The following is a 23,342-nucleotide window of genomic DNA, read 5'->3' as shown; positions in this document are numbered from 1 at the left end:
GCCCTGCAGCTGAATAAGAACAATGCTGAAAGGGCTCATTTAATATACAACACTCACATATATACAGTAAGGCCTAGAGGAGTGAGTGTGTGCTAGTAGAGACTGTACACATTGAAGTGTTGGAACCGTTTTCACCGTGATGATGCTAAACTCGAACAGCTACATGAGTATGGCTGTAAGCTCGTACAGAATCACACAGATTCTCTTTAAATGCACATGGCTTTTTGTGGTGAAATATACATTGCCAGGTATTCATTTGTAACAAAACTGGAGTGAAAGAAAAAGCACACAGAAACAGATAAATCATGTTACCAAATGTATAAAAATGTTCTGTATATACAACATTTATATGTCAGAAATAATCACTTGCAGAAAGTAACAGCTGTGTTTATTTTGTGAAGATATTCTGCAGACTGAGGAGCAATCTGATAGAAAAGACCTCATCCAGCAGCAAGCTGTGGAAACTACTCCTTTTCTCATGTCCGATGTTTCCACTCCCGGCTGGCAGCTTCTACACTGCAAGGTGCAATGTGCACCCATTTATCTATGTAATGTAAATGAAGAGATTCTTACCCTGTTAACCTTATTAATGATACTATGACCTTCCTTCCCGTGTTTATAGTCACATCAAACTCTCGTCCATATTTCTTTGTTATGGGATGATGAATACTTGAACTGACAGGCAATATTTTCCATTTATATCTTGTCCTTTACATCTACAGCAGCATATTCCTGCCACACCAGGGGAAAAAAAACATCATAATGTGCAGAGTTTCATGTATAACCAGGCTTGGGGAGTAATGGATTACATGTATTGTAACTGTATTCCACTAAATTTACAGATAAATAGATGTAATCAGATTACAGACACAATTAGTAAAATGGGGATTATTAGCATTAGATCAAATTTTGGTGATAAGGATGATGTGTGTGTAAAAGCGCGCGCCCCAGAATAAGTTTAGGATAGCTACTTGAAGTTTGAGTGTGAAGAGCGACAAAGTACATTTAAAAGTCAATAATCAATTATCAGTTATCAATTTAAATTTGCATTTGTGCACAACACAGGAAACATTAAACATTATATTAGGCTAAATAATTTTACCATTAATATTATATTCAATTTTATATGTTATAATTACACACTATAATAGTATGTTAACGTGTTATAACATAAAATGTTAAGCTATAATAATATGTTATCACGTTATAACATGAAACGTATCTTGTTATAACAAGATAAATATTGTACTGTTGTTACAAGAAAAGTTTCCTTTTATAACATGATAATTGTCTGTGGAATCTGTTGATCATTCTCATGATTAATTGATTATTGTTTGGTCTATAAAATGCCAGAAAATTAAAAAACTTGATCAGTGTTTCCCAAAGCCTTAGATGATGTCCTCAAATGTCTTGTTTTGCCCACAACCCAAAGATATTCAGTTTACTGTCAAAGAAGAGTAAAGAAACCAGAAAATATTGGCATTCAAGAAGCTGGAATTAGATTAAAATTACTCAAATTGAGTTATCTATTATGAAAATAGGTGTTTAATTTTATAATTGATTAATAGCTGATTAATTGTTGCAGCTCTTTTGTAATAAAATGAAAATAACATGAAAAAAACATCTTGTTATAACAATAAGTGTTTCGTGTTATAATGTTATACTGTTGTGTTTTTCTTTTTCTGTTGTGGCAGCAATACGATTCTGTTTCCGTCCACTCTTAAATGTAGTTATAATTTTTTATTTCCATTTGTGCGCAGGTGGGGAACAGTTGAAAAGCAGCAGGAGAAAAAGGGAGGAATGGAGGACCTTTCTCATCACATCGTCTGAGGGACATTGTCATTTCTGAGATTTCCTCCTAGCATTCATCATATTCATAATTAATAGGAAATCTGGTCAGTCCACATCAAGTTGAAACAGGCTACAACTGAGGAATATTTCAATGGGCACTCAGAAGATAAGGAATGATTAAACCTTTCTATCATTCACCAGCATCTCCCTGGCCCCTCTGTGAAATGTTTTGCATATTTAAATAATTTAATACAAAGACTAAAGCTCTTTTTTCCCCACTTCTCTACATGCAGTTCTGGGGGGGCTGAAATATGATTACAAAAGCCCATGGGTAGCGCTGCTTTTTCATTAAGTCACAACAAAACTGTCTTTCAAACTGTCTGTCCTTTTATAGCGCTATTACTGAAGCTTTAGTTTTGCCAGTCCGCTTTGATAAAGTGCAGAACTTCATAACAGACTTTCCCTTCCTCTAACTTCTTTCTTCAAAACCTCTTGAACTTGCAGCCAAAAATTTCAGGAGAAAATTTCAGATGAATGAAACGCTGCCTGAAGAGAGACAGATTGTGACGGCGCTAAATCCCTGGCTGAGGCTCAGTTCCCCCAGTTTCTGTGACAGGGACCAGCACCAAAGTTTGTATATTAAAAGTTTGCTGAGAAAAACAGTGAATCAACAAAAGGAAAAAAAAAAATAAGAGAAAAAGGGACTCAGAATGGGGCTCACAACTCTGAATACAATGCTATCAAAGCTATTTGAAGCAATCTTGTATTTTCTATTCCCTCATGATTTTACAGTTTATATAATTCTCTTTGACACATTTACCACACAATAACTGGTGCCATGTTAATTACCTTTGGGTGAAGGGATAAACATGCAATCCTTAAATGATCTTAAAGGCAAAGTCTCCTTAAATAACCCTCATTTGTACTTCATATACATTAAACACGTGACTTGTCAATCTTCACAATTTAGTAACAAGCCTTATCAAGTTTTCGGTGCAAATACTGAGAGCTCAAAACAAACACAGCTGCTATTGAAGCCACGATAAACAAAGACACGCGATGCATTTCTTCTCTAAGACAGTCCCATAATGTGTTTTTTGTGATTTCAGCAATCACATTCAAGTTGGCTGTGATCTAGGAGCACAGATATGCCTGACTTGAAGAGTTAATGATTTGTCCATAACTTAGAGACACACTGTAGGCCTATGTACAGTACGTCTACATAAAGCGCCCTCGTAAGCCAGTCAATGCTCCTCTGAAACCAGCACTGACATCCCCTGCAGCTACCACAGCCCCTGCAGGACGATAGAAATGACATGGGAAGGTCTGAGTTAAAGGGTCAGGGGTCATATGGGGGCACGTGAGCCCAGAAAATGGCAACCAATCCTGAGTTAGCGGGAGTCTGCTAAAATACGCACCACTGAAGGCACTTTTTAAACAACAGTGCTTCTGTTCTAAGTAATTCAAGTTCAAGAAAGAATAAACCAGGGCCCTCCGTGCAAGAAGGACTTTCATATCTGTGTTCTTCTTTTTTTTTCCTTTTGTTCCCCTCAGACAAAGCAAGCTGCTCAACCTAAAGCTTCTGCAGAGAGGCAGGCGGGGGCTGACAGCGAGGGAAAAGTGAAAACCCTCAGGAATAGAGAACGGCTCGAATCGGAGGGGAGTGGGGGACAAAAAAAGCTACAGGAACTAAAGGAAAAACAAAATCTGACTACTGAAAACTAAACATCTAGCATAAAAACCTAAAATGAAACAAAAGCAGAAGAGTTTGAAAGTACAAACTATGAGAAGCCTGCAAATTCAGAGCTTCAGTTTCAGTCTTAGACAGGCTTAGAGCAGGAGACGGTTGAGAAGAGCACCCGAAACTGACTCACGGCACCGGTCCTCTGTGGTGGGTAATTTGATTGGTTGGTTGGTTGGTCAGTCAGTTGGTCAGTGTGAACATGTCATTGTTAACGTGTGTTCAATAAGGGTGTAATAGCCCCATGTGTTAGAGGGGCAGAGCATGGCAGGCCAGCTGACAGGACGAGGGGGTGTGTGTGTGTGTGCATGTGTGACTGGGCAGGTTTAATTGTCATCCCCTCCTCCGTACATGTCGGCCAGCTTCTTGAAGCGGGGCCCCCAGTCGTTGAGGTAGTCATAGTCCTGGTCCCCCGTGCTGGAGGAGTTGAGGGAGCTGACGGAGCCGGCGGTGGAGCCGCTGCCCTCATAGTCAAACACCAGCAGGGAGTCATACGGAGGAGCTGTGGGGTCGTTGTCTGCCGCTCGCAGACCCTGAACAGGACAGAGAGGAGGAAAGAGAGCGGTCAGTACTCACATGCCTGCAGTGGAGAATGCGATAAAAAAAAGACAGGTTGATCAGTGATGGAAAAGAAAAAAAGTTGATGGAAGTCAACTCCAGTGAATTAGTTTTACACCCACAAGAGTCACATTGAAAGGTCCAGTGTGTAGGATTTAGTGGGATTTTTTGGCAGAATATGTCAGAAACTGAATATTATATTCATAAGTATGTTTTCATTAGTGTGGAACCACCTGAGAATATTGAGCCCTTTATATCTACTATCTGTGATTCCTTTTCCACCCAAACTTGGCACACTGGTTCACTTTGTGTCAGTTGGGCCCAGAGAATTTCATCTGGATTTCCAGATGTTTTTGAAAAAATGTCTTTTGCTTTGCATGGTAGAGTCTTAAATTGAATTGTTTTGCTTTATGTACATTAATTGGAAAGGATCTGCAAATAATTGCATTCTCTATTTATTTATTTGTGTTTTTACACAGCAAACAAACTTTTTTGGAATCAGGCTTGTAGATAGAGTCCTTCGTGTTTTCATGAGTTTCATGTCCACTGCCATTTCTCCTACATGCTTGGAAGGGAAAGGTGAGGCAAACTAATTGCAATCTGCAAGCTCACCACTTCATGCCACTATATTCTACAAACTGAACAGCAGAGGCTCAGATATCCTGACTATGGGTCATGCTCTAAAAATGCTGGATCCTACATTTCACATGATGCAACCAAAAGCATCTTTTACTTATACACTCTCTTCATGGTAAAAGCCTCTGTGTTTCAAACTCAATTCCACGTGTTTTTAATGCAGACTTTTTGTTATAAATTTGTTGTCGATGAACGCAGGCTGAAGAAAATCCCTGATGACATCAATGTGACATCATCTCAATCATCGCATCAGAGCCACAGAAGACTTAATACAACTGTTTCCACAGGCAGTGCAGTACACTTCACGATGGTTGAACTGACCTTTATGTGTAAATTTGTACTAATTTTAAAGAATGGTGCCTTTCACAGTGTACTTCCCTCAGGCTGTGAGACTGCTTAATTCATCCTCAGCACTCCTCCAAGTAGAACAGTTTTATTTTTTTATCTCTTCTACTAATCTATGGAATATAGTCTAAATCCTGGCGACTGTCCATTGTGGTTGTTTTTTGGGGCAATATTTGGGCTGATTTTTTATTATTTTATTGTGCTGATTTAATGGTCATGGCAGAGTGAGAGCTGCAGAGTGAGAGCTGCTGCTCAGTGACAGACTCTTATTCAACTGGAGGACAAGTGAGAGGGAAATAGCATGTAGAGCCAGAATATTATTTCACATCTAACATTATGAATTAAAGATTTATTTCGATGAAATCAGGCTTGGTGATTGTTGGAATACTGGAAAGATGAACCAAGATTTGTTTTTTCTGTTGAGTTTGAAGGAAATGCATTCTGTGATCCGAACAAGGCGAATAAACTTGTCTTACTTTGATAAAAGAAATACAGCCTGTTCAAGGAGGGACGATGGCACCTTTACTCCGCCTCGCTGTCTGTATAAAACTTACAGTGGCAGGATGGGAGGTCATCTTAGTCCTGCCTTTGATCGGCCAGAGGAGGTACAAAGAGATCCAAATCGATGTCTGTGTAAAAGCATGAGCCAGCAGGACGGGACACAATGCTGTTGAGTTACACGTTCAATATTGTCTGTGACTGTTTTTTTTTTTTTTAATTACCTTCGTATTTCTCCAATGCTGACACAGTGCTGTATACACGAAGCAGACAGAAAGGCAGGCGCCCACAAAAAGCTTCGCGTTATAAATTCATGAGGTTATCAGCTCTGTGTGTGATTAGAAAAGAGCCGATGAGCAGAATCACTTGTTGACCAGCGTGCTGTTATGTTACATCACACCTCTTTTGATTCTGTTATGCCGGCATGCTGAAATCACAAAGTGGGGGTGGCTTGATGGCGACGTTGTTTGATTCAATGTATAAAAACAAAGTTGATGAAGTGATGAGCCTCCATTGCAGCAGCATTGCACAATCTTTGTGTAAAAAGGGCTAAATTTAAATTCAGAAGGTGTACGGATGTATTTTTCTGTTTAAAAAGGAAATTGTAACAACAGATCAACACCTACTGTTTGATGGGCTGACAGTGGCCGCTTGGAAAACATATTGCTAATAAGTTAGTAAGTTTAAGCTAATATTTGTATGGAAAACCTCAATATGCTACCAGTAACTACTGCTAAATTTAGTGGTATAAAAGTAAAATACTTGTATTTGTAAATATATGCTGTATGCAATTAAATTAAGGATACATGGCACTGCACATGGAAAACTATTGGGAATGCATGATATCAAAGTCTGTACTATACCCATACTATAGCATATATACTTTTTGTCACTACACACTTCTGGAATTTAATCAATAAGCTACTTTGGGTGAATTTTGAATAAATAGTACACATACCGTACTTAAAACCTGGACAATGTATATCTTTAAGGAGATGTGCAGCACAAAGGGTTGATGAAACGCTACAGGTTTCATATGGGCAAGGTCCTACAGTGAAGCTCAGCTGGCCTAAATTATTCTAACTCTTATTTAATCAGGTAGTCTCACTGAGATCAAGATCTGAGTGCAGCAGTATGGCTGAATAAATTAGGGTGTTTCATGTATAAAAATACATATATAATGGGATGCACTGGCCAATTCTTGTTTCTGAATTCGATTTATGTGTGATCAAACCCTGTTCATCAATATTTTGTTACTATTTCATGAATAAGATGTGAGAACATCTGTATGTTTTCTGTTGGCACTCAGACCTGCTCAGACCTTGTTTCTCAGAATGACAAATGAGGCACATTGACCTGAAGGTGAGGCAGGTGAGAAGGATGGACTTCATCCACTTCACTGGAATACAGAGAGATGCTGCAGATAGAAACCTAAAAAGCCTCAACCCCCAGGGGTACAGTGCGTGGCAGGAACACCATGTGTTTGCTGTGTTTGTGTTTTACCAGACTGCTGGAGCGAGATCAGGTGAGTACATGTGTGAGCGGGCGAGAGACAGAGTGAGAGAGAGAGAGAGAGAGAGAGAGAGAGAGAGAGAGAGGGAGAGAAAGAGAGAGGGAAAGAGAGAGAGAGAGAGAGAGAGAGAGAGTCAAGGCTGGGTGGATCAAAGCTGAACAGCTGCCAACACCTCTCGAGTGTGAACGTGTTGTCACGAGTCTGTCAATCAGCATTTTCTCGCATCAGTGTGCCAATGCTGGAGTTGTGTGTGAGACAGAGTGTGTGTGTGTGTAGCTGGCACGGTGAGAGCAGCTGCAAAGCAAAACAAAACTCTGTGTTGTTTCCATCACCATACTGGAGAGTTTACATATTGAACAGCATCCAGAAGTGAGTAATCACATTAAATGTCAGATCGATGGAAAGTGAAAGTGAGAGGCCGCCTCACTGTGGGAGAAACAATCTAATGCCGGTTCAGCTCTTGTGCATGCGAGATGTCTGAGTGTAAACTCACCTCGTGGATGAAGTCCCCGATGTCTCCGGGGTGTGGCACGACAGGTCTGATTGGGTACTGGGACTCGGGGATGATGGGACGTTCGTCCACTCTGCGGACGCCGGGCGGCTTGCTGATGATGTGCTCCAAGGAGTCAGGCTGCTGCAGCTGGCTCAGGTCGTAGTCCTGCACAGCCCCGGGGGTATACACATGTAAGCAGGTGTACACAGAAAGCGTGTGTGTATGGGTGTACTGTATGTCTCTCAGGATCTCACCTGGTCCTCTTCTCCTCCTCCCTCTTCATCGTATTTGAGGATGTTGTCTCTGACATCATCTTCAGGGTCAATAAGCAGCTGCTTGGTCTGCCTCTCCTTCTCTCTGCGCTTGATCCACACCACAAACAACAGCACCATGCCTGCAGCGACAGACGCATGACCATGATAAACCTTTAGATTTACATTGCAAATAATCTGCATCAAAAAACAGACGGTCAGTGTGTACTTTTATCCTTATTATTAACAAGAATAAGAGTCTACAGTGGCTCTGTACCTTGGGACAACGGCACTTTCTGCTAAAACCTAAAGTCAGTATGCAAACATGCTTACAGTGACAATGCTTATGTCCTGATCTTAATGATAAACTATGCAGGATTTTCCCAAAAACAAAGCTAGACAAAAATAATTATCACCCACAAACCACCAGAACTCTGTTCTCAGTACCCTTATCCGCAGAGACATTGTATTTTCATTTTGCTTTACTTTGGATGCTTTATCAACTCAAAATGTCTGTATCTGGCATCCTGGATATGAGACTCAACAACCAGCTATCTTAATGGTACATTTGCAAATGGCAACTGACAAATCCAATTAATTCTCAGCAGGTATCATGTTAATCACTTAGTTCAGCATGTTAGCATGATCACATGCCAATTACCACAAAATACCAAGTAAAGCTGAGGCTGAAGGTGATGTCATTAATATTGCAGGTATTTCAGACCAAATTGGATCTAGGCCCCACTTGGAGGTGGTTTGAAACGCAATTCCGATTGAATTTCTACAGATTTGTCTCAGTCAATATGCTCTGGATGCTCAAGCTAGATTTCAAAGTATGTTTTGCACCACTGGCAATGCAACAAACACCAACAATGTCAAATCCAGAGTGATGGAAGCGCATCAGAGAGGCTGAGCAGAATCCACGCCATTACTAGCAGAGTGGTATGGAGGAGTTCTGCACTGCGATTTAACAGCACCGCTGTCTGGAAAGTGAGATAATGTATCTCCATTTCTCATGCTTCTGTGTTGGAAAGCAGCGTCACCAGTGTCTGTAGTTACTGATGGCTACACTGTTACCACAGCAACCAATGCAGATAGGTTGGTGATGTCTGGTCAAAAAAAAAACAAATTTGATCACTTGCAAATAACAGAGTAGACAGTCAACAACAACATTTCTGAACAAATCATTTGACCTAAAGATAGCACTAGATTATTTTAGAGTTGATGAGATATTTCACTTAAAACCTGAGTGCAAGAAGAAAGGTCAGATGATTACCTACATCAGTAGGATTTATCCTCTGACGACCATGAACATCAGTTTGAAATTTCATGGCAATTCACAATGCAGATATTTCAGCTTGATGCTGTCTGCCTCTTTTACTGCTCCTAACTTCCTATTCATAACATTTAAAGTTAGTTTTTGTAGCTTTGCTGTCTTTTGTATATCTTCCCTGTACTCTACTCAGATAAATAAGCATAAAAATAAGTTAAATACTGAAAAGGATAGAACATTCAAACACAATGTAGCATTTAAAATGTGTTGGAAAACTCCTACAGCTGCGGGTGAATTTGTCTATAGGACTTGTTTATATGTATGAACTATGCAACCCACTGCAACAAAGTGAGCCAGCGGCATGAATCACTGGCAAGACAGATAGCAGCAGATATTTACCCTACCAGGAAAAGAAGACAGAAACCTCCTTGTCAAGAGATGCTGGAGAGGATTCCAGCAGTCGAGGCATTAATCCATTATACAAACTACTGTTCATGTTGTTGTATCACACCCTGGTGAATGTTTAATGACTGTGCCCAGAACTGCACTTTTTTGACAGAAAGTCAAATCAAAGCCAATCACTTGCAGCTTGAACTTTCTGCATCGTATAGATGTGCGTGGGTGTTCGACACGTCAGAGAGCAGCGAGCTGTCAGTGGGTGGATGCGATATGAACAGCTGATACTCACTGAGTAGTATGATGATGCAGATGAGGATGGAGATGATGGCTCCAGTTCCGAGGCCAGCGGCTGCCACGGCCCCGAGAGTGGTGCAGTCTCCGTGTTCATCACAAGGACACACTTTCACTTTGATGGTCGACCTGTTGGACAACGGAGGGTTCCCCGAGTCCGACACGATTATAGGGACTTCATACACCCCTGGCTCTAAATATACCTGGTACCTCAGCCCTAGACGGGCGTAATCACCTGTGTAGAGTGAAGGAGAAAGAGAAAAGTTACCAGATATAAGCAATCATCGCATTTATTAGTATAAAACTCTCTACTAAAAGATAACTTCTGTAACGTTTTTGTGTCTAAATGACTGATGGAGACAACAAGTTTTTAAATTGGTCCAGAACTGAGAGAGCACACTGCAGACAGCAGAAGTGAATGATTTGAATTTGAATTTGCATTTGCATTTTAAAACAATGCACAGCATCCCACTATTACGTAAGTTTTCACTCATGTAAAACAAAAGAAAAACCTGAAAATATAATCATAACATCATAATGCTATTCCACTAAAAGTTCACTAAGGATAATATTGAATAACTACACTGTACTACGTCCATATTTAATTTTTTTTCAGTAACACGCAGGGGTCAGCAACCTGCAGCTCCGGAGCCACACAGAGCTCCTTTGTCCCTCTCCAGTGGTTCCCTGTGGCTTTGACAAAAAATATTTTTTTCATTCATCATTATTGTAGTCATAAAGTGATTCTTACATTCTCCAGTTGTAAAAGTATCTAGCCTGTACACCAAATAAAAAGAAAGTTTCATTGTTTCGAGAACTAAAATGTGTGTAATAGTCTACGTCTGTGGCTTGGTGCCTTTTCTTCTGACTTTTGCCGTTGGCTAGTCTTGAGTCGAGCTATGGATACCAAATCCAAAATAAAAAAAAGTCTACAATGTCAAAAATGTCTCTTTAAAGTTAAGTTTGCAAAACCATGGTTTAATGCAAAGTACAATACACCTGAGGAAGACAGAAGCTCTGCTGAGATTTTGGAGAAAGATGATGGAGAAAGATGGAGAAATAAAGATGGGTAATAACTGAGCTGTGTACTTCTACATATTTATGTGTATGTTTTACATCACATTCGCACAGTGTCACTTTAATACCATCCATTTTTATAGCATATTTTCTAGTACTGACACCTCCTCACCACTGATCCGAGAAATCGTCCAGTTGCGTCTGATGCTTGTGGGAAAGTTGGGCAGCTCAAAGACAAAGGGTCCGGCGTTGGGGTCTGTGTCGGCATCCGCGGCAGTGATGTTGACGCCGTTGACATTTCTGTTCATCCGCTCACAGATCTGAGACTCCTTGGGTATGAGTGCTGGGGGGTTGTCATTAATATCTATCAGATAGATCTGCAGCGTGCCTGTGCCGCTGGCTGCAGGAGAGCCTGGGAGCACAGAGGGGGATAGAGAGAAAACAGCGTCATGACGGGAGGAAAAGATGACAAGAGAAGATGTGTGCAGTGACAGGGACGATTGAGAGGGAAGAGGGACAGGAGCTGAGGCCCGGCAGAGGGCAAGGCAAATAATGAAAGGGAATAAAAATCAAGATAAAAAAGGAAAGAGAAGAGGTGAAAGGAACATTGTTTATTCACAATGGTGATGTTAGAGGTAGGGGTGCTGTAGAGCTGGAGGAGAATTTCTGGCCTTGACAAAAATACTTCTGACAGTTATGCTTTCCAGCTCCTCTTTTAGCCTCACAGTCAAATCAAACCCATCAGAGTCGATCCAGATGCAGGCACAGCACATCCAATCGCCTGGAGAGGGCTTAGGTACAATAACGATGACTGTAACACAATCAAACAAGTCCTTGTCTGTGTGTATTTACGCAGTGCGAGGAGAGCCATCTATGATTCTGAAGATAAAGGCACTTCTGCCTGAAATATTAACAATGCATTTCTGAAAGGTGAACGGGGCATTCTCATTGTGGTGCACGCAGTCCTCCACTCTCACATACACAATCACTTAGAGACACTTGCAAATGCAGATACAGTATGCCTATACGCTCATGGGTGAAGTTATCTCCAATGAATGCTTATATACGCACTTACTCCCTGCTGACACATAATCAAGCACCCTTGAAAAATGATTTACTCAACTTTCCATGACCCTGAGGAAGATTTCAAAAGTCCTTATTGTTACCAGAACGAGTACAGTAAAGGAAAAACAGTGAAAACTTTCAGACTATAGCAGCTCGTTGGATAATGTATTTATTTAGCATAGACAATATAAATTCATTAACTCCATTATTCTGATGGAAATGTATCAGATTTAACCAAATATATATTTTTGCTCTCCTCTGGCTGGGTTGAAGTTAATGGACCAATTGTATTAAACCTGCATTAAACACATTGGCACACAAAAGCTTCTCATCTGGCCCACAGAATGAGCACTGATGAAAGTAATTGAATATTTTTATATATGCAGCATCACTAACTTGGTGTGTGTTTCAATATTCCCTGAAAAACATGTTTTATGAAATTACTGCTAATGCAAACCAAACATACTGGTGCAGCTTTATATTAAAAGCATTTAAGTGGTATAACATGAGCTGACTTTTATCATGATGTAGTCACGGGAAATGCAATGTGTTTGTCAGTCAGCTTAGCACTCACCGCTATCATTCTTCAAAAAAGCGTCTACAAATAGAGACAACAGTCATTTTCCCCATTTTCTGACAGTGGATCAGTTTCGAAATATTGCAGGGAATAGTGGGACAAGAAGGAGCTGCAGAAGACAGGCTGCACACCTCCAACTTCTCAGTGAGGTAACCAACTCCTTTAACTTTTGCTTTTCGGACAATCAAGACATAAAGAAAATCAGATCATGGTTGCTCACAGAATGATGGAAAAAGGCCAGTCAGTATTGAAACAAGAATAGCTTGTTTTGCCGGCCCAGAATTCTGTGACCTGTAGTGTTAAATTGCATTTGCTCTTACCACAAGTAGCTACACATGTCACATGCACAATAATGGTGCAATTGCATAATTTTAATCATAAGTCCTCAGCAAATTGCCTCCTTGGTGAGCATTTAGTTAAGTGTCTAGTTATCACCCTGATATATGGTAATAAAATAACATTAATTTTTAGAAATTGAAAATATTGCAAAAGAAAACGCTAATTAGGCCCAAATAAGTTTGATTTATTTAATTTCAAAGTCCAGCCCCCACAGTTATCTGCTTAGAAAAATAAAAAGTAAAATGATGGCTCTGAAGCCCCCTGCTACACCAATGTTTCAGCTAAGTCCAGGTTGTAAGTCTGTGGAAATTGTTCAGACAATTGGAGAAATGTGATCTGATGTTACTGTAGGCAGCCATTGCAGGTGGTGGTTCACTATAATACTGTCAGCCCTGGACTGTAATAACATGCACTGATGCACACAGACACACACCACATCTGCAGACACAAGAATTCTTTGCATTGATTGAACAGAGCAACAGACCATCAGCAACAGCATTTATAGAGAATTGGGAGTAAAGAATAGACACTTTAAACAATCAGAGAGCGAGATAGCAGAGCGGGGAGAAGAATGCATGAATGTGTATGTGTGGTATAAAAATGTGGCACAGAGAAATCTGGAGGAAAAAAAGAGCGCTTAGCAGTATGAAGCTCAGGGCTGTTTATTGAGTGTGTGTCAGGGGGTGACGACCCTTAGCTGCCTCCAATTACGAGTCATTTCCCTGCCATGCCCCACTGGCTGAGCCATTGGATGGAATCAAGCGACCCCAGGGCCCATCTCTGGGACGAGATAAGGGCGATGTAATTTACAAAGATTTATGCAAAGCTGACAGATCTGCCAATTAAACATGGCAACAGAGCAAGACATTTGCCACAAGAAGAGTGAGACACAGTGTGAGACTGTTGACAGTCTGAGCTCTGTCTGACTGTAACATTACAATTCATATTGTAGATTATTGCAGTATATTCAAGTGATTGAGTTATTGAAGCCTCATCAAGTAGTCTGTGATGGATGTGGCCCCCAATTTGGTGAAGCAGCAGGAGGACCAGTGCAGGAAGCTAAGCAATGTAGATATGTGGACAGCATCAGCACCAAAATGTATTTTATCCACCTAAAAAAAGGCCAACTTAAAAAAAAATCAACATTAGTTTCAGTGTGTGCTATATTTAGAATATTTTCAACACTTTACCTTCCCATCAGACAGCCTTTTCCGACTGGAAACGCTGTTATATAAGCCGCTCTCTCCAAAGCCACCAGCCTCCTTTGGCAAAAACATTTTAACTCATAAAACAGGGGAATTGCTTGATCTGTTAGTTGTGTTATTGACTTTGGTGAGTTTGAACAAACCCATGTAAAGTGCAGAGGTCACACAATAACATGAGCAAACTAACAGATCAAGGTGACGGTAACTCTTGTATTCTATGAGGTAAAATTACTGTTTTTGCCAAAGGAATCTGGTTGATTTGGACAGAGGGATATTTGCCTAATATAATAATGGTTTCTCGTTAGAAAAGGCTGTCTGACAAAAAAGGTGCACTGTTGCTTCTCCAAACTGGGGATGTACTGAGCACCATGTACTATAGGCAATACACTGAATGGATACCTACTTCATACAATTCAACTTTTTAAAAAAAATCTGAACTAGAAGAAAGCTAGAACAAAAGTCTGCACAAAATTTCTCAGAAATCTAGCCTGCAGTTACTGAGATATTTCTGTCTTTTATGCATCCTCCCTGTGTGGTCTTTGTCTTCCTTGAGAGAAACTCACACAATTCATTTTAAATTATGTTGTAAAAATCCAAGAGATGCAAGAGAATTTGTCCATACGGATGTTCTATGCAACCCACAGCAGCAAAGTAAGCCAGCAGCATGAATTACAGGCTGCTGCTTTTCCAAACTGGGCCGTGCTGACCTCATAGACCAAGTTTAAGGTCTTATAGTCAAGAGATTAATAGACAAGTGAATCCACTTGTTTGGACAATTTACATAAATAGAATAATAAATGAATAACAGCAGCAAATATAAGTACAATGGTAGTACTTTTTCACTATACCTTCAGAAAGCTGCACTTTGCCAGGCATTTCTTAAAGTGTAAAGTCTGTATTCTTGAGCATTCTTCTCATTCTACAGATTCTGAGGACACATTACTATTGTAAGTAGTAGTCTAGGTGAATACTTGATTCTGATTGGCTGCAGGGTGTCCACTGACTGCCAATAATGGAAACCTATTAAGTAGTCATAGCGAAAATGTTCACCTTTGTAAATGAATGCCCTGAAATGAGTAACACAGCAACAGGGAAGCAGTCAAAACCTCTACTTAACGTAAATGTATTGCAACACTGGGAGAGTTAAGTGCCTCATTCTCTGATATCCACAGGATGGTGACTGTGACACATGGGCTTCAAGAAGTACACTGCCCCTCTACACTTTTTTTCACTGATATTTTGCACCATGTGATGATGATCAAGTGATCTTCAAACAGCCCGTTTGCCACTCAACCTGCTACTTCAGGCTATGGTTGGTATTGCACACGTATCGCACACATGGCCCTCTGTGTGTCCTTTATTTGTAAAAATCGTGGCATTGATTTGGGGACAATGACATGGCTGGAGAGCTAGTAGGTCTTCTCTGCTAGACATAATTATATATCCTGTTTGTCAACTGTAAGCAGTGTTATTGACTATGAATCTTGTTAGCATAACCTTAGCTTTCTGGCTCACAGCTGACCCAGGGGCAGAGTGGACTAATAAATATCTAAGGTTTGTCCTATTTACTGAAGTAGCGAACAACGCTTACATTGCATGAGAACCTTATGGGATAGTAATGATTGTTCCAGCAAGTCAAACCCTCAACTGTTTCCAGGGAAACAGAGACTTGTGAAAAACTTTTGATGTTATTTGCAAAACGAAAATATAAATTAATGGTCATATTTTTTTTCTTTTGCCAGCGACCATGGTATAATAAGTGGGATAATGTCCTTCAAGGTGTCCACAGTCAGGAAACAGTGGACTCCATGGACATTATCCCTTACTTTGACTATAATTAGATCATATTCTATATTATGTTTACATCATCAATTAAGAATCAAGCTGTAATAACTAGGTTATATAATAATGTTAATTTTTAATGCTTTCTAAAAGCTTTAAAAACATTTACAAGCTATTTTAGGGAACATTTTATTTGATTGTCAATATTTAAACATTATCCTACAATTTTAGCATAAGTGGCTTCTTGCGCATATGATATTCGCATACATACTTAATGTGCAGTAATAGATGCAAATTTAACACTGAAATATAAACACGTGTGGTTTTTAAACACACATGCGCACACACACACGCACACACACAAACACACTGAGGCTTTCCCATTCTGCTGGTTTGTTAATCCCAGCCATGTATGGGGGACATGTGGAAGCAGCTTGCCACAGCTGATAGGAGAATTATGTGGGTTTTAACCAGCTAAATAAATAATTATGTTTGTGTAAATTCCTCAAAAGGATTTGTATTAACTCCTTTTTTTGATGGTGGCTCAGAGATGTGAGGCGCGGTGAAAAGACTTGTAGCAAGCCGACCATATGTTCTTTGAAGAGCACGCAAACACACAAACAAAACCAAAGGTGTGTGTCAGTGGGTTCTGAGGCAGTCAGATTGTGTCAGGGGGAAGCGGCATGAAAATATGGTAGAAATACAAGTGTACTTCTTGCCCTGCTGTCATCACCTCGCCATGTCTCATCCTACTATCCTTACTGTCTCATAGTGCTTCTTACCATAATCCCTCTCACGTTTTGATGGCTGGCACTCCAGCAACACCCAAATAGCCAGATTGATGTACAAACATAAACATGCATACATTCTTTAAGGACTAGTCACAGCTCCAATATCAGCCAAACATGTCTAAACTATGCACTTTACAGAGGCCAGGGGGAGAAACAACAGTTGCCCATAGGTTCTTCGAGGAAATAGGTAACGTATCGGAATGATAAAACAGTCCAGGAAATAACAGGGAAAGAAAAGAAGGGCGTAAATGAGATGTTTGCGAGGTCCAAACAAGAGGAGCGAGTCAACCTCTAATCCTGTTGCCTCTTCCTTCCCATCAGCACAGCGGGTTACACGTCATGGTGTCTGACACTGTCAATCATCGCGAAAAGAAAATGCACAGAAAAACACACACACGCGCTCACATAAATGTGTTTCAAATGAGCGCTTTCTTCACACATGCTCACACCTATAAATACACCAATGTTTCAAAGCCAGCTCGACTTAAGGTAAACACACCAGCACTCTGCACGTCACAGATAAGGCAATTTGGGAGGGGAGAAAAGCATTCCCTTTTAACTTGAGAAAAAGCACTCACTTCCACTTGAGAGAGAGGGAACTTATTTGTTTGCTGTGATTGAGTTTGTGCTCAGTTAAACTTGAGGCAGAACAAATATATATGCCACATTGGGAGAAAGGGATGGAGAGGAAGGCAGTCATGGATAGAAGATAAGAAGGAGGAGAGGATCAAGAGTGTGACCAGTTGTGTGAATCCAGGATTTTCTCTAACTCTAACCCAGCTGCACTGCACTTGACTGCTGCAGAGCTTTTCTGTCTTTATATCCCCCCAAATCCACACAAATGTCTTCATTTTCATCAAACAGTCAAACAACATTTTTGACATTTTTCCCTCTGACCTGTATTTACCTCTTTTTTTTTTTAACAGTGATCAAATTCTCTACATTCCAAGAATTTATCAGCTGCATCAGAATCAACAGTGTGTCAGTGTCTTGCTCAAGGACACTATTTAGGAGGGGTGGCAGTCACTCAATTACTCATCCAACTCACATGTCTGCAGCTGGTTTTGAGGCTTCAACAGGAGACCCTCCAGTCATAAGAGACACAATGTCAGCAAGAAGCAACGAAACTGCCTTTAGAATGACTGACAACACGTTTCAGGGTGCTTTCCAGGATGTTTGTAGCCTGGGAACTAGATGGATGTGTGAACTCATGTTTCATGTGCTCTGGAAGATGTCTGTCCAACCTTCCTATCAAAGAGATCTCCACCCGTCCTGGCTCCTGTCAGGCCAATCACAACCATTTATTCAATATGGTGTGGACCTGATACAGTCTCAGTCATCACAACGCACTGGGTTCACAAAACTAAGACAACAATGTTAAAAAAAGAAAAAAAAAAAATCAAGATTCTGTTACTGCATTGCCTATTTTCCACCTCTTTCCTTGCTCTGATTTGTTGTAGGTCTATCCAATTGTGTCCAGAGGCATTTTGGTCTGTGCAAACCCTTTGGAAATGGAAAATGAACTGAGAGGTTTCAGACTAATAGGCATTTACAAATTAGTCTGTTGATATCTGCTCTGTTAAGGTGTATATTATGCTGTCTTAACAAATCCAAAAAAAAACAGAAGTACTGGATTTTAAAAACTACTGCAGAGAAATCTGCTAAATGATCGGCCACCATTTCGCTGTAAATCATGTGTCACTTTCAGTTGTGAATGGATTCACAACGGAGAAAGTAGTATGTCAGTATCTCCATAACTGAAAATGATAATGGCTCAAAAGTGCATTTTCTTCCCAGTGTGAATCAAATTATTTTCAGCATCACTGCTGCAGGAGAACCTCTAGTGGCTGCGAAACCCATGAAAAATATCAAAGGCAGCATCTAGACCCAGTGATTGGTTTGTCCATACTGTTGAAACATGTCAGTCCAACATGACGAACTCCATGGAAGAGAAGCCGTGCGTTCTGTAGATATAAATGACTCATTCTGAGGGAAGGAAATCACAACAATTCTTACTTTTAGGTGATTATACGCTAATGAAAGTATGCTTTTGAGTATTCAATTTTTGCCAAATAAATTCCTCTAAATTTTACATGCTGGACCTTTAACTGTGTTAGTGGCTGAAAAATAAACTGTGCAGGAACACAGTTAACTATGCTAAAAAATGTAGGAGTGAGGATATAAATAGAAAGGATAAAAAATGGTAAATAGTAAGCAGCGACTTTGATCACTTTGACTTCAAATAGAAAACTGAATAAATATGCACATTAAAAGCAACTCTTACCATTGTCTGTTGCCAGGAATGTGGCTTCATATATGTTGTTTTTGACATAGACAGACTCCCGGTCGAGCATCGCTGTGGTTATGATCTGTCCATTGGTTCTGTTGATGGACAACCAGTCTGCAGGGTCGTTCAGTTTTGAATACCTAAAGACACACAAGGAATGATCGATGGAGAAGTTAGCACCAGCGTTTCCATGTTTATAAACACTTGAGTTTTCTCTTGTGTCTGTGCATACACAGTTTGCCTGCACACACACACAACCACAACAGCCTGACCTTCACACAGTTTAATTCTTCATTGACTTCTCCTCCAGAGCCTGCAGCCTACAGTCAATTTCACCTCATTTTTCACTCCTGTGTACCAGGCATTGAAGTCAATTACCTCCCTAGTTAAGCACTGCTGCAGCTGCCTGTGTGTGTGTATTGCATGCACTTATTCTAGGAAGTGTTTGCTTATGCTGGGGAAGGCTAAACTGCCTGACAGCTTTATATACATGCATGCTTTACTGCTTGTATGTTTGCAAATGTTCCTGTGTGTGTATATGGGGAAGCGGTGCATAGGGTGGAGGCAGGATGATAGGATCTCGGGACTGATCGCCAAACAGGGAAGTGGTTGTGGTAGCAGGTGGTGACACTACCCTGGGATAAAGGGCAGGGGGAAAAGAACAGAGGATCATCTACAGGATTGCATCCCAATCTCGCTCTGATCTAACTGTTCTTGTTTCTCTGGCTTTTGTGGTGTTCGACTCGTTCCACATTTTCAGTTCTATCTGATCTCTTTTGACCCGTGCCGCCTCACCTCATCTTGCTTTGGTTTTGTATTCATGCATTTCCTTATCCCCATCTGTATCTTCTCATCCTCATCTCATTCCCTGTGTGATACCGGAGTTCATCAACTGCCACCTCTCTTGGGGGCGATCTGACTTTTGCATGTGGACATGTGACACTTTGGGCTTACACAACAAGGTTTCTACATCAATCCGATTTCATTTACTGAATGTCAGGTTGGGCAAGAAGGCCACGTTGTTATGTGATATACACTTTCAGCTTTTAAATCCATCCAAAATGAAATGGATTTGACCTCAACCCTTGCTTTTATATTTATTGAATTGCAATGTACTTACTGTCAGTGTGCAGCCCACTTTTTATAGACATTAAATACCACATGTTCATTTCTCTTTACATGGTGGAGAATGAAAGCCTGGAGGGGTGGGTGGCGGTGTGGAGGGGAGGTGGACAGAGAGTATAATCTCTCTCCTGCAGTGAGGGAGGTGGGATTTTCCCAGCAGGCAGTGGGCATGATCCCAGGCGTAGCGCAGTGCGGGGAAAGGGATCACAGAGATGACATTCCCACACTCTTGACGGTTTCACACAGGCTAGCCAAGCCCACAGCCACTAACTGGCGGACTGTGAAATCACCACTAGGACTACAGTGAGCCCATCGCAGTGGGAGAGTGGGATAAAAGAGTGAGGGAAATGATCAGGAATGGGTGGGAGGCGAAAGAAGGGGCAGGGAGAGGTGACATTCGGAAGTAGCAGCATGGCTGTATGATCTGGTTTTAATATCCTCATTAAGACCGACTTGATACCTACTGCTCTTCTGTGTCCAACATCTCTGTTGGCTTTGCCATGCCAAACTGACTCTCTCTGTCCAGGCTGAGAGAAAAATTTTTCTTTGTGTCTTTCCAGTGGAAGGCAGACAAACTGGTGCACTTTTTACTGAGCAGAAGGAAATTAGATGATCTGTTCTGGTTAATTTATTGAATTAATAGTTTACTTTTTAGCGAATCTGTTTATAACTTTCTTGCCAACAGTTAAGGTCTGTCCAAACTGAGAACGATAACTATAACAGTATCATTGGCATCACTTTCAGGGCAATTTGCTGAATGAGAAAAACACTGACAGCCATTTAAAATCCTTAAAATATTGTGATATACAACTTACTAATTAACTGCTTGTATAATGTAACATTAGGCTGCAAATTACACACACAAAAAAAACATTTTATGTGAGACATACTGCCAAATGATCCCAGGTGCTGCTGGGTCTCTGAAATTTATTTGGTCCTTACTGATGTCCTCTTTGGCGATTGCCAAATTGATGGTGAATGATTTGAAAGTATGAGTAAAATTGTAAAAATATGCACTTCCTGGACTCAAATTGAATTTGTTTAAGGTGTTCTTTGGATAAGGATACTTGTTACACAGAAATCACAAAAAACTCCAAGGCACTCTCTTTTAAAACAATTAAAATGCCTTTATTGTCACAACATGGTCACGTTAGACCTTAAAAAAAACTCCAACGCATTAATGCTTCATCAAAAACCCAGGGAGTCAAACTCCCTGATGAAGGCTTGACGCTGAAATGTGTCAGGGTTTGTTTATTTTAAGGTGTAACATGACTTTACTGTGGCAATAAAGGCATTTTAATTGTTTTAAAAGACGGTGCGTTGGAGTTCTTTATTTTCATGAACATAATTCATCATCAAAAGATGACAACTTCTACCACTGCCACTTTTAATTTCAACTTTTCCTAACTCTTCTGGTCTTTGAATAATTTCTTGATCCCATATCCTTCTGGTTCGACACATCCGAGTGTGCCACTGTTTATAAAACAATTGTTCCACAGTGTGGACGCTCAGATTGTTATTGTTCTATTTATTGTTCTTGGTGTGGAAGGCTCTTTAGAACAGAAGGTTGGCACAACTCTCATATATGTATGCTAAATATGAAGCTAGAGTTAGCAACTGATTAGCTTAGCATTAAGACTGGAGGCTGGTGTAAATGACCAGCATGGCATAGCTGACAAACTGTAATCCGCACATAACTCCTTGTAAAACCAGCCAAAAAACCACCAAAGACACAACATGTTGATCAAATACCTTTAGAGTTGCTGGTGCTATTATTTTTCTTTTTACCTCTTGAAAATGCCGCGGTAGCTGCGTCCCCTTCATTCAAGTCTTTATGCTAAGCTTACTGAAACTGTCTATTGGCTCCAGTGTCACATTTTGCATATAGACAAGAGTCTGACATCTTTCATAAAGAAAATGCTAACACATTTCCCCCAAAGGCCATATTATTCCTTTAAATCTGATTAACACAAAAGAAACACCATTTGCCTCCAGTGTGTTGGGGTGGAAGCAAATAAATCTTACACAGATATTTCAAAGCCTGGGTAAATATAACCAAAATTATCTGTGTGGTCGTAACAGTGGAAGTAAGAATATTTGTTTTTTTGTAATTTGCACTAACTGACCCAGTCGGGAACAGACAAAAACAATGTTTTTTATGGAGTTTTTCCTTCCATAATGGGCTATAAAATACCACCAGAACCTATTCTTTACCGGCCAAACTGCATGATAGTAAGAGTCGCTGTGTGCTCTCTGATGATAAAAGCCATAACACAAAGGTTTGTTCACAAAGCAGAGTGCTGCGTCCACCACCACACTTTAATTAAGTCTCCTAAACAGCACCTCAGTGCAGATGTAATAAACCTTACATGAAGCAAATGAAGTTCTGAATGAACAGTCTTTGCAGCCAAGCTAATTTCCAACACACTGAATAGACAATCCTCTGCATTATTAGTTCTGTTCTAAAGGAAAACTCCAGATAAGTTAAGGGCAGAATGCGGCTGGCTTTAAACAGTCATTTTCACTTCACTTTTCCTGATAGCGCTCAGTAAATGATAGGGCCACTCTGGCCATTAGAATGATGATTGTGAAAGCGCCCACAGTGTTTTTGTTTACAAGTCCCAACTGTCAACAACATTACTGTGGGCAATTGGCAGTCCCCATCGCTAACTTTTTAATGAAGTGCTCTGCCAATTTTTTGTCCTCTTGGAAAGGTAAACAGTTCTTGTTTACGCTAGTGCTATTTTAGAATAAATGTTATATTTTGTGTGAAAGTTTTACTCTCCATTCCTGTGTCTTATTGCCAATGCTTTGCCGAGCTCTCCTCCACCTGAAGGTTTGTCTCATTTGGGAGTTGGTTGGTGTGTGAGCATAGCTGGATGTATGATTAGGGCTGGCAGGTTAGTGATCTTAGCAAGCAGCAGGGAGAGGTATGACATTTATTTTTCAAACCCCGACCCTGAGGATGAAAAATGCATGTCTCAAGCTTAGCCAAGGCGGTTTGGGTAATCATTTATGCCAGTGTCTCCAGTCCCATGTCTTGACCTTACTGGTCGGGTGTCTGACAGGTGATGCATGATGCCTCATTCTCTCCCTTTCCCGCCCTCCTCCTGTCCACATTGCCTCCTCCGCACCGTCAACAGGGGACACTGTCAGTCTGTCCCTCCTTTGATAAGCACCTGTCAAGTTCAAACCTTGACCTGGAGTCAACTCACCGTCCTCAACTCCCCTCTCCCTCCCTCCTCTGTCCCTCAGGTTTTTTTTCACCTTACTTTCAACTTTTACGGCTCCCTCTAAATCTTCTCCCTGTCTTTTTACTCTTTATGTATCTGCATCATTAATTTAGGAAGACATACAGCTCTTTG

General features: G+C 40.6%; 1 protein-coding gene across 2 annotated transcripts in view; it reads right to left on the bottom strand.

Annotated features, from left to right (window-relative positions):
- Positions 1–2,512: 2,512 nt before the first annotated feature.
- LOC146324996 (cadherin-4-like) overlaps positions 2,513–23,342 on the bottom strand; it is a 311,937-nt gene continuing 291,107 nt past the window's right edge. For both annotated transcript variants that reach the window (XM_084720702.1, XM_084720701.1), the window contains 6 exons: positions 18,850–18,992; positions 10,979–11,218; positions 9,788–10,024; positions 7,830–7,969; positions 7,576–7,740; positions 2,513–4,065 (listed from right to left, as the gene is read on the bottom strand). In XM_084720702.1, coding sequence (XP_084576828.1) covers positions 3,859–4,065; positions 7,576–7,740; positions 7,830–7,969; positions 9,788–10,024; positions 10,979–11,218; positions 18,850–18,992 — 1,132 coding nt within the window. In that variant the 3' untranslated portion in view covers positions 2,513–3,858. The remainder of the gene's footprint in view (positions 4,066–7,575; positions 7,741–7,829; positions 7,970–9,787; positions 10,025–10,978; positions 11,219–18,849; positions 18,993–23,342) is intronic.

This window comes from Lutjanus erythropterus, chromosome 6 (assembly GCF_056507025.1).
Source record: "Lutjanus erythropterus isolate fLutEry1 chromosome 6, fLutEry1.hap2, whole genome shotgun sequence".
NCBI classification, from domain to species: domain Eukaryota; kingdom Metazoa; phylum Chordata; class Actinopteri; order Lutjaniformes; family Lutjanidae; genus Lutjanus; species Lutjanus erythropterus.
The sequence above is the reverse complement of the archived record's forward strand: the minus strand, read 5'-3'. Positions and strand labels throughout refer to the sequence as shown.